Here is an 11,289-nt window from a genome sequence, read left to right as displayed (position 1 = left end):
GTGGCGAGCATTTCAAGTTTTTAGATTCTTAGGAGGGATGGCGTTTTCAAAGCATAAGACAACTTTCGAATTAAATTCTGCAAATTTGATTTCTTAAAAAAAAAAAAAAAAAGCCACTGGCAAATATCCCTTAGTCCCTAAGTAATGCACTCCCTATCTTCCATAGGAGGTGGAGGGCCGCCAGAGGCCTACTCTGGGACGCCTGCTGCTATGGGTTTGTTAGCTGCAGAGAAGGCTACTCCTGGCTCTCCCTGTGACATGGAGAACTTGTCAATTTGCACCTGTGGAATCCTTTAGTCCTTCACAGGAAGCTGGTTTCCATGAGCCACAGGTTCTTCCTCCCAAGGAAATGTCAGGTCAGTTGGACCTGGGAAGCTGCATTTTATGTGGTGGGTGGCTGCCTGGGCCAGTGGACTGGCTCGGGAATAAGATAATGCTAGAGGCCTCCCCAGTAGAGGAGCTCGACAAGGCAAGTATGTGTCCCCAGTTTATCCAGACATTCAGATTCTAAGGATACTGGTCAGAATAGTATACGCTGCAAAAATTAAAATGAAAAATACCCAAATATAAAAAGAACATTAAATTGGCTCATTTCAGATCTGGAAGCTCCATTTCTGCTTTCGCCACAGCCTCCTTTCTATTAGTCTATGTGATGGGATGAGATTCGGCTACTAGTTCAGCCCCTCCATGTTAGCTCCACTAAGACTAAATGAATGGCATAAATATTAATACATAGGACACTGTTATTGTTTTAAATCTGTTAGTTGTGGAAGAGATGTGCATTAATGCAATTGTTGCTAAACTCAGGGCAGTCCATTTTTTTCCAATACGGTTTCAGTTTCTCAATTTGGGGACTAACTGCGGGGAGGAGCCAGCCTCTCCTGAAATCCCTCCTTCTGCTTCCTTATGTAGCCAACATGACCTGATTAAACTCAATCAGATGAGCAAAAGCCACTTGAAGCAAGATGAGAATCTTTGCCACATCCTTGTGGCCACAGTAATATACTGTACGAGTGCACATGATCAGTATCTCTGTGACTGTGCCCTGATTGAGGCCTGGTCTTGAGTCTCATACAAAAATGGGCCACTGTTAGGCAAGAGGGCTGTCCCCCTCTGTGCTTCTAGGGCCCTCTAGGATTTGTGCTGTGGTAGGAGAGATGACATAGAAAATGACAACAAAAAAAGGCACAAAATATTCAAAACATGGGAGGAGTCTACCAGGCCACCCAGTCACATATAATCCTCCTTGTATTTGCTCTGTTCGAGTCATCATCATGCAAAGGTGCCTAAAAAACAAGACCGGCCAAACTCTAAGCCTGGCCTTGATTGTAGCAGTAATGGACGGGCAAACCCATCATCACACCAGTGTGATTTCCACATCCTCGATCTTCTCTGCTGGCCTTCGGTGGTTCTGCGTAGGTGGAGGCGGAGCTGCCCGGACCTGAGCAGGAAACCATCACATGGATTGTCAGTCAGCTTCCTGATTCAGTGCCTGAAGCATCCAAACCCCAACTAGTCATTTATCCAAGGACATGGGCAACCCAGGGCTCTCAGAAATACTCTTAAGAATGTGCTTTCAACTTAATTTTCACAACTTCTTACACTGAGAAGGACCTACTGTTCTGATGAAATGTGAAACTCATGATTCAGGTTCTTGCCTAGGCTGAAATCCTCATGGGCACAAGAGTCTTTGTAGCCCTAAAAGCCTCGTCCAAAGCAAAGGCCTAGAGTTGAAAGCGAGAGAGCAATGCTTGGAGAACTGAAAACCTTTCAACATGTCTTGGAAGGAGAGTTGCAAGAGATAAGACTAGAGAGATAGGCTGGGGGTAAGTCATGAAGGGCCTCATTAAGCCATATTTAAAAATCTGAGCTTTATTCTGTAGGCAAAGAGGAATCTTTGGTGGATTTTAAACAGCAGTATCAGATGTGTGAAAAGATGACTCAGGTAAAAGTTTGAAGAAAACAGTGGTGGTGGGCAAGAATACAGGTGACAGTTTTGGAGACTCCTGTGGTGGTCTGAAAGAAAGCTGATGTTGGCCTGCACTAGGGTACCGGCAGTGGGGGAGCAAAGGGTGGAAAAACTTGACAGCTGTCTCCAAGGTAAACCTGGCAGGACTTGTGATGACTCTTTGTGGAAGGCAGGGTCAGGGAGGTGTCACGAGTGATGGCAGAGCACTGGCAGGATGGGGGTACCACTCACCAGGACAGGAAATATGGGAGAAGGAGTATGTCTGGGAGGGAAGATAATTAACTCATGTTTTGCTGAGTTTTGGGGGTTTTGGTACATATACACTGAGATTTCCACAAGTCTGAAGCTCAGGGAAGAGACTGGATTGGCAGTTATAAATCTGGGAGTTGTCAGTAAATAAATGGTTATCAAAGCCTTGGGAGTAGATGAGATTACTCAGAGAGTGACTTTAATGACTTTAAAAGAAGCAGCCAGTGGAAAGAACCCTGAGAAGCATCAACAGAGATGGATAGAGGCAGAGAAGCCCGCAAAGGTCAATGAAAATGTAACAGGGAAGAGCCAATTCTGACTCTGTGTTGGATGTTTCTTTGACTTTAACCTTTGCTTTTTGTTGCTTTTGTTATTATAATCATATACAGTGGCCTGACTCAGGGAACCCTGCCCCTTCTGCCTGAATGTTAAACTAAAGTGCCTTTGTTCAGCGCACAGGGAGACAATCTGACCCTGCCCACCTGTGAATGGCTGCAGAAAAGAAGAAATTAACACATCCCCTCCCCATGCTGGCCAAGCAGGCAAAACTAATGGCCTTTTAACTTTACTTCCTCAACCCCTCTCCCCTCTCTGTTCTATAAAAGAAACTGGCATCCAGACCCATAAGATGTTTTTTGGGGACCCTAGTCTGCCATCTTCTTGGTCTGCCGGCTTTCCAAATAAAGTTATTCTTCGCCTCAATTCCTCGTCTCCTGATTTATTGGCCTGTCGTGCGGCAAGAAGAGTGAGTGTGGACTCAGTAACAAAAAGGAAGGGCCAGGAAGTAGAAAGCAGACCAGGAAAGTGTGGTAGAACAAATAGGTCCACTTCTCTCCATTCCCGCTCTTACCCTCTAGTCCACGCTACTGTCCCCTCTTGCTTGGACCACTGCTCCAGCCTCCTAACAGCTCGCTCCCTGTGTCCGTTCTGTCACCTTCCTTCCATTCATCCTCCACTTAGCTGCCATAGTAGTGTTTTAAAAATGCACAACTGGTCATATCACTGTCCTGCTTACAATCTTACAATAGCTTCCTAAACATTTAGGATCAAGAACCAAGTCCTTAACAAGGCACTCAATATCTGCTGAATGAACAAAGCCAAAGGTAGTGAGTGGTTCAAAGAACTGTGTCAAATGCTGAAAAGGGGGTCTAGGAAAATAAAATTGCAAATATGCACTAGATTAGCATGCGAAAGTTATGACCTTGGAAGAGCTGTTTCACAGTGAGGTGGTGGGGTGGAGTCGTTGGCAGCAGAGTGAGGGGTGAGTAGAGGTGATTATTTGTAAGAATAGATTCTTTTGAGAATAGAAGCTCTCAAACCTCAAAATGCATGTATCTTATTTCATCTCAGTGTCCGTCAAAGAGGCAATTAGAGGCCTGGAAAATAGGTTCTCATTAAATGCCTGCTGGAAAAAAAAATGCTTCTGTTTCACAATTAGACCACTTTAATGCTCACAGAGCTTGTTATAATTTAAATACACTTTCATAGCTGTCACCTTGCAATCTCACCACGGCTCAGTGAGGAAAGCACCAGTGTAAGCTTGACCTTCCAAGATGTGTTCATTTTTATAGCCTTCCTTTTCCAGAGCTCTTTTTAACTTCCCAACTCCATCTCACCCTGGCATGGAGGGAATTAGTAACAACACAGGGGTCATGGAGATACATTAATTTCTAACTTTCAATTTGGAGAAACTACGCGTTCTATAACCCTGCCAGATAAGAGACTTACAGGTCGTAGTTTCCCATATGAGGTTTCAGGAGTATGTCTGGATGCCTGTGAGAATCCTGGCGATTCGGCATGGAAGCTGTTTTCTAAGGGAGGGAATCAAAGAAGCTCAATTTATTTGTGTTGTTGAGCAATAAAAATGCTAATGCAGATCTGTTTGCTCTTCAGGTGAACGTGTGGATTTCTGAATGAAAGCGTATGTAGACCCATGCCCAGGAGAACCCTTACCATTTGCTGAAGGAGAGCGGGGGAAGTACTGGGAGCTCCTCTTATCTGGGCTGGGGTAAGGGCTACTAGGAGGCTGGTCATACAGTGGCAGTGGAGGCAGGGAGCCAGGCAGCTTGGGGGAGGGAGAGATCTGCAGCAAAGGGAAGAGAGGTTACGAAGTGCTCACTTGAGGAAGGAGAGACTAGCAGGCTTCTCTGACTACTCCTGGCAAATTACTTTTCTTTGGAGCTAAGTTATGATTATTAACTTTCTTGGTCAGCCTCATTAGAAGCAAATGAACCTAGGATAACCACCCCAACCCCCAGTTTTGTGTTGCATTTAACTTTTTCCTTCCACAGATCTCATTATACTACTGATTTTAGTTTATCTTAAACAGTTACCAAGTCAAACCATTCTCTAGAGTTCTATTGAAAACATACCAAATTAGTCAATTCAGTGAAGAACAAAAAAAGGGACAAGCTGTATTTTTCAGTGAAGATAAAATAATTGGCTGAGTTTCTGACTAACCCAGGTTCTGTAAATGTCACGCTAGGTGGTCACAATACCACACAAGCAAGATGGACAGACATGTTCCTTATGGTTCTGGACCTGCCAGGCCTGCTGTGACTGATCCGAATTAGAAGTTTCCCGTAAAGACAAGGTTTGCTATGATGAGCTAAGCCTATGGAGCTCTGGCAGGCTCATCAGTTCTCTGAAAAGGACTAGCAGGACCTGGGCTGGGCAATGAGGCTCTGACAGTGTGAGGGAGAAAAAGAGCAAGCTAGTATTTTTGCTGCATAAACTAACCACAGAGACAATACATTCCCTCTCTGGTTTCTTTCTTTCTCTCCACCAAACCATTCTTTTGTATGTCACACACAGTTTAGTATTTTGGCTCCCCAATTCAGAGAACAGAATGTGGGAGAAGTGAGCTGTCATACAGCCATTGCACAAGAGCCTGACTGACAAGTCTCTGCTTCCCAAATTCAGTTTTGCAGAAACCCGGCAACCAAGGATTGGAGTGGTGAGGGTGAGGCCGAGACCACAGCCCACTTTTGCGTGGGTCAACAGACTCCTTGGGAGTCATTTTCTTTAAACATCTTTTAATTCAGCTTTCTCCCCCTGTTGTGCACCTGAATCTCTCGCATCCATGGAGTGTCACCGTTTTCTGAGGCTGAAAGTTCTTCCACTAGCACTGACGGGAAAACTCCAATCCGCCCATTGAATTCCCCTTCCCAGAAGCCATCATCATCCTGGTTTTCTTTGTTCAAGATTCGGATGATTGCTCCCTCAGGAAAAGATAATTCATCATCTGTCTGGCCCTCGTAGTCATAAAGTGCTTTCACAAAACAGACTAGGTAGCAAGAGAGAGAAAAATGCAGTAAGAACACTGACAACCAGGTTACTTTTGCAGCCACCCCATGCACAAGTGACAACTAAAAGGCCATCGTACAGCTATAATCCTGTACTCACTGAAGATCAACTTTAGGGTTCTACTGTACAGGATAAACGTGACCAAATATATTACAGAAAAGGAATAAAGTTGTGCTTTTTAACCTACTTAAGGCTGACTCCAGGGTAATACAGTTTAGGCCAAATGTGACCAAATAAAGAGTGCCTTGTTTCAGTCTTTACCACTGGCATCTCCGTTGAGGCTGCCTGAAACGAGTTCGGCCTCCGTGGAATTGCTGGATGTGTGTGACCGACTGTCCAAAGCAGCCAAGGACTGCAGCATGCTCAGCAGACTGTTCGAGGTGGGAAACTGTAGGTACTTTTCTGGTACATAACCCACTTGGCCGACTTTATTTCGAGCCTGAGTAAAAGACATGTGACAAAACAGGTTTGCACACACAATTTGGACAGGGTACAACAAGAACCAAAACAAACTCCTGAAAATGTCACAAGAAGGGGTGATATGAGCAAAGGAATATACCTTTACCCAGTCTTCCATATCTCCATCTTCAATCACTTCTAACACCTCATGTTCCTCAATGGTCAACTCATCTGGTTGAGAAGCCTGCAATGTAGGATGGTCATGGACAAAATTAAAAAGGTTAGATAAAGAGCAGATGTGAACTGATCATAACAAAAACTGGGGATCAAAATATTGAAATGATTTTGAAAAACGTACTGAACATAAAAATTTGAGTGTTGTAAAACTATCATAATGAGGTGAAGTTTTACTTTAAAAAACTAAACAAAATAAAGCCACAACAAAAACTGGAGAAACGGAATCCTCAAGAGGCAATCAGGTTCAGTGAACACAGCACTCTGCTGGAAGTAGAGGACCTGGGTTCTAGCTCCAGCTTATGTATCTATTGGTAAGTTATTCAACTTCTTGATGCCTCCATTTCTTCAAAATGACAATCCTGCCATTCTCGGGAAGATGGGGGAGTCAGTGTGGGATGAATAAGCACAGAACCATGATGATTTGGGAAGCACAAGCAAAGGAGAAAGCCGTGAATTAGAACTACACCAGAGGGCTACCATGGAGGTGCAGGCTGTGAAAATGCGAAGAGCTATGTACATGGATTGACTGATAGCTTGAGCAGTGCCTGGAATTCGTCTGGAATCACCATAAAACAGTGGCCAAGAGAAGAAAGTTGTAGGAGAGAAATGACTGAGGTTGGTCAAAGTTTGGATTTATTATGCTCCAACTTAACTGTAGAGACTAGGCTGATCCACTTGAGTGCTTCTACAGAAGTTGCTGTGATTTTTTTTTTTTTTTTTAAATCCCTAACAGCAGGAGTCCACTAGCACCAGACACCTAAATACTACCCCTGAGGCTGTAGAATCTGAGAGCAAGCTCTCAGGGACTCTGCAGGGGGGTTGTAGAGAGAGACTTTGTGGCTTTGTTTCCTAAACAGACTTGCCCGTCACATGTAACAGGAGGGGTCTGCGGACATCTTCTGGCTCTTAGTGAACAGCCTTAAAAGCTTTCCCCAAGTCCCAAGATTAGTTAAAACTACTGCTTTAGACCATATAGTTTTTCAGATCTCACAGTCTCAAAGTGTAAAATAGCTCCAAATTACGCAAGCAAAAGTAAGGCAAGACTCATTTCCAAAGACTCATTTCCCATTTCATGTACATTTCATCAAACCCAGATTCTGGATATTGCTACAATAGCTGCTTGAGACAGAAAAATAGTATTGAAAATGGCTGACCAATCACAGAAATACTCCAGGACCAGAATTTTAAATATATTACCTCTGATCTCAAAATATGAGAAAAAAAAAGTTCACTGATTTTTGATAGCTTTTCCAATGGAATTTTTTAAAAATTTAATTTAATTAATTTATTTTTATACAGCAGGTTCTTATTAGTTATCTATTTTATACATGTTAGTGTATATATGTCAATCCCAATCTCCCAATTCATCCCACCACCACCACCAACCCCCTCCAATGGAATTTTTTCTCTAATCTGAAACCACACTATGCCTTGAATATACTAGCAAAAGGCACCTACGTAACAAATTCTGTGGCAAAACTTAAAAAGTTATCAACACAACCAGATTTCAGTGTGTGTGACAGCAAAGCAGGAGGGTTAAGAACACCTTTAAATATAATGCTGCCCTTGTAAAAGAAGTCATGAAGGTCCATGCAAGTTGTCCAACATTGTTATATAAGCAGACACTAGCTTGATCATACAATACCTAAGCAGTGACCAATTCTTCCACTTGACAAGGTCAAGTCCTTTGCATGACACTCAAAACCCTGTGGTCTCTTGATGCTTTGGCCCCAGCAAACTATTCCATATTCTCTGAACATACCACGTTCTTTATTGCCTCTATGCTTTTATCAGGCTGTTCCTTCTTTCCAGCAGGCCCTGCTCCCTCTTTCCCATCTGGTGACTAGATTTAGATTACTGTGAGTTCAAGTCCAGCTTCAGTCTGTTTCTACAGGCAAGTGACCATAAGACCTTTTAGAGCCTCAGTTTTCTTTTTTATTCCTATTACAATGTAAGCTCCACGAGGGCAGAGATTTTTGTCTGTGTTCATCAATGCTATATCCCCAAGCCTAGAAAAGAGCACAGCATGGTACATGGAAGATGCTCATGTACTGACACTTGTTGAAATAATGGGTTGGTTGATAATATCTTCCTTATAGGGTTATTGAAGGGATTAGAAAAAATATATATATATATGTATGATACCGGGCACACAGGACTTCATAAATGGTAGCTATTATTATTACTTATGATTTGATGCCCAGCTTATATGTTTTCCAAGACCACCCACAATGAGCTGGTTGCTTTTTCCTCCTTTTATTCTTATAAGGCTTTGAGCATCCCTCTAACACTGACTACTGTGGCACTCAAGTTAGTTGTTTGCACTTGTGCGCTTCCTATTAGAATGACTTACTTAAGGCAGGGAATGTAATTCTTCTCACTTATCCCAACTAAAGACAGCAAGTGGTCAGTAAACAGTTATTAAATAAACACACGGTCTCACACTACCTCATGAAGTCCTAATATGCAGTGGCAGCCAGAATGCCAGAAGCAGCCATGCCCTCCATTCCCACCACCATCTCTCTAAGTTTCCTGTTTTCTTTTAAAACAATATGATTTTTCCTGATGACAGAAGTAATACATGTTCACTGTAGAAAAGCTAGAAATATGTATAATTAAGACCTTAAGGTAATACAATTTGATATCTTACTTTTTGGACATATTTCTTCTTACATAAAAAACTCTAATATAATTTTCAATTATCTTCATAAAATTTGTTATGGTTACATTATATGAATGGTTAATTTATTTAACTATTTCCTTATTGGACTGCCAACTTTGCTATTATAAAGTAGTACTATGATGAAAGAGCATTTTGTATCCAGAATGTTCTTCTATATTGTGGGTCACTTTCTTAGGATATATACTAGGTAGGGTCAAAGTTATGAGCATTTTTAAGGCTTTTGAAACTACTCCTTAAATTTAGCTTTTCTTTGTTCTCACCAGATTAACTTAGGCCTTCTTTGCTGGTCTGGACCATAGGAATCACAACTAGGCTTATAGTTAGTCTCTCTCCACTCTAAGCTACCCTCTCTGGAATATCTATATCACGACCAGGGTTACCTTATTTAAAAGCCCAGTCTGATTTTAGGACACCCAATGGCTTCCTTCAGCCAGGATAAAAGCCAAACTCAGTCTGATCCACAGGTCTATCCGACATCTTTACTTCCAGCTGCTCTATTTCCCACACTTGAAGCTCACGCAACACTGAGTTTAACATTTCCTGAACACCCTATTATCTCATCAAACTGTGTCTCTGTATCTGCTGTTTGCTTATAAGGCTCTTTCCCTTCCCTACCTTATCACTGTAACTAGAAAAATCTTATTCATGATCCCATTGAAATGCTACCTCATCTGTAAAATTCCTCAGATGTAATAATCACTCAGATACCTAGGACCTTCTTTGTTTAAGGACCTTAAATTTTAATTCTGGAACTTCAAAGTAAATATAATACTGAGACGGAAGATAGGGAAACAATCCCAACCAAGTTTTATAATATTTTAAAACACCTTACAAGTATCTCGGAAGATGACTTAAAAATTTCAAAAGGTTATCAAAACAGTTTACATTGGGAAAAAAAAATCCCAACCCTTTTAGAAAAGAGGAAGTATTGTTAACTTAAATATATAATACAAGGATGTTAAATGAAAAAAAGTCTGGTAATCACTGATATTGAGGAGTAAATAATATCAGCTTTTGGCTCTCCAGGGATGGTGGCGGTAGGAGTGAGACTGTCCCATGTATGATTTAGATTCTCTTCAGACCCTTCCTCTGCTGTTGTCCCTTAAGCATGGCATTAACATGAAAGGAATTCATTTAAATTAATGCCATTCATTAAAATGAAAGGGATTCATTTGTTCATGCCTTCCTTACATCATTCATTTATTCATTCCACAATTATTTCCTGAGGACCCACTATGTGCCAGGCACTGTCCTAGGTGCTGAAGACACATACACAAGGTACACAGACGCAGACAAGGTTTCTGCCTTCATGGACCTTTAGTGGAGAGTCAGATAAAGAAGTATGAAAACAAACCAGATTCAGTTTGGTTGGTGATAGGTGCTATATAGTAAATAAATGAGGACAAAAGCGCAATGGGATAGAGTAGTGACTGAGGAGTTGGCTATGCATTTAGGTGGTCGGGGAAACCTGAAGAGGCACTATTTGAGCTGAGCCTCTATGAAGAGCAGTGGGCAGCCAACCAAGATCTGGGAAAAGACAGTTCCAGGTAGGGGAGCAGCAAGTGCAAAGCTGTCAAGTCAGAGGAGCATAGTGCTTTTGAAGACTGAAAGGCAGCCAGAGTTGCTAACGTGTAGTGCGTGGGTTGGGTGGGTTGGTCTGACATGAAGCTAAGGAGATTTGCAGGGGCCAGATCAATCTGGACATTATAGACTCTTGTGAAGAGTTTATTTTTCTTTGTGTGATGGAAAGCTTATAAAGGGTTTTAGGCAGGGGAATAAAATAATCTCCTATACGTATTAAAGATAATTCTGGCTGCAGAGTGGAAAGTGGACTGTTGGTAGACAAGTATGAAGAAGGGATACCAATTATTAGGGTTTTTTTCTTTTACAGTAATCAAAGCAATGGCCTAGACCAAGATGCGAAATGTGAATGGATTCAGGATATGTTTTGGAGGTGGACTCAACAGGACTGGCTAGTGATTGATGAAGGGAATAAGGAAAAGAGAGGAACCGGGGAACTGAAACTCAATTTACTTTGTTTGAGTAAAAAGTTAATGTGAAAGCAGGGCAGGGGTGAGAGAGATTAAGAACTATTATACCAAATCAAGTTTGGAAGTTCAGGAATCTATTTATCCAGATCCCTGCTTAACCTGGAAACAAGAGGTGGTTATATTAAGGTTAGGAAAGGTAAAGTTTAACAAAACTGCTCTGTCAAGCAATTTTATTTTAATACCAATTTTGAGAACTATCCTAATGGAGGGTCTTGTGTCAGGCAATTGATACGGGTAAGAGTTCTATTTACAGAAAATTTACTAGATGTCAGGCACTGTGCTAAATGCTTTGCTATAAAAGTGGTATCTCATTTAGTCTTCAAACTAGCCCTATAATATTATCCCCATAACATAGATAAGAAAACTGAGGCTCACAGAGACCAAGGGACTAGCGT

General features: G+C 41.8%; 1 protein-coding gene across 1 annotated transcript in view; it reads right to left on the bottom strand.

The window, feature by feature from the left end:
* Positions 1–98: 98 nt before the first annotated feature.
* The window catches only part of FCHSD2 (FCH and double SH3 domains 2), a 317,324-nt gene continuing 306,133 nt past the window's right edge, over positions 99–11,289 (bottom strand). Inside the window, exons 15-20 of the mRNA XM_036860366.1 lie at positions 6,084–6,167; positions 5,786–5,963; positions 5,284–5,504; positions 4,172–4,301; positions 3,947–4,029; positions 99–1,441 (exon numbers count right to left, since the gene is read on the bottom strand). Coding sequence (XP_036716261.1) covers positions 1,358–1,441; positions 3,947–4,029; positions 4,172–4,301; positions 5,284–5,504; positions 5,786–5,963; positions 6,084–6,167 — 780 coding nt within the window. The 3' untranslated portion in view covers positions 99–1,357. The remainder of the gene's footprint in view (positions 1,442–3,946; positions 4,030–4,171; positions 4,302–5,283; positions 5,505–5,785; positions 5,964–6,083; positions 6,168–11,289) is intronic.

This window comes from Balaenoptera musculus, chromosome 8 (assembly GCF_009873245.2).
Source record: "Balaenoptera musculus isolate JJ_BM4_2016_0621 chromosome 8, mBalMus1.pri.v3, whole genome shotgun sequence".
NCBI lineage: Eukaryota > Metazoa > Chordata > Mammalia > Artiodactyla > Balaenopteridae > Balaenoptera > Balaenoptera musculus.
Note: the sequence above shows the minus strand (reverse complement) of the source record. Positions and strands in the feature narration are given on the sequence as shown.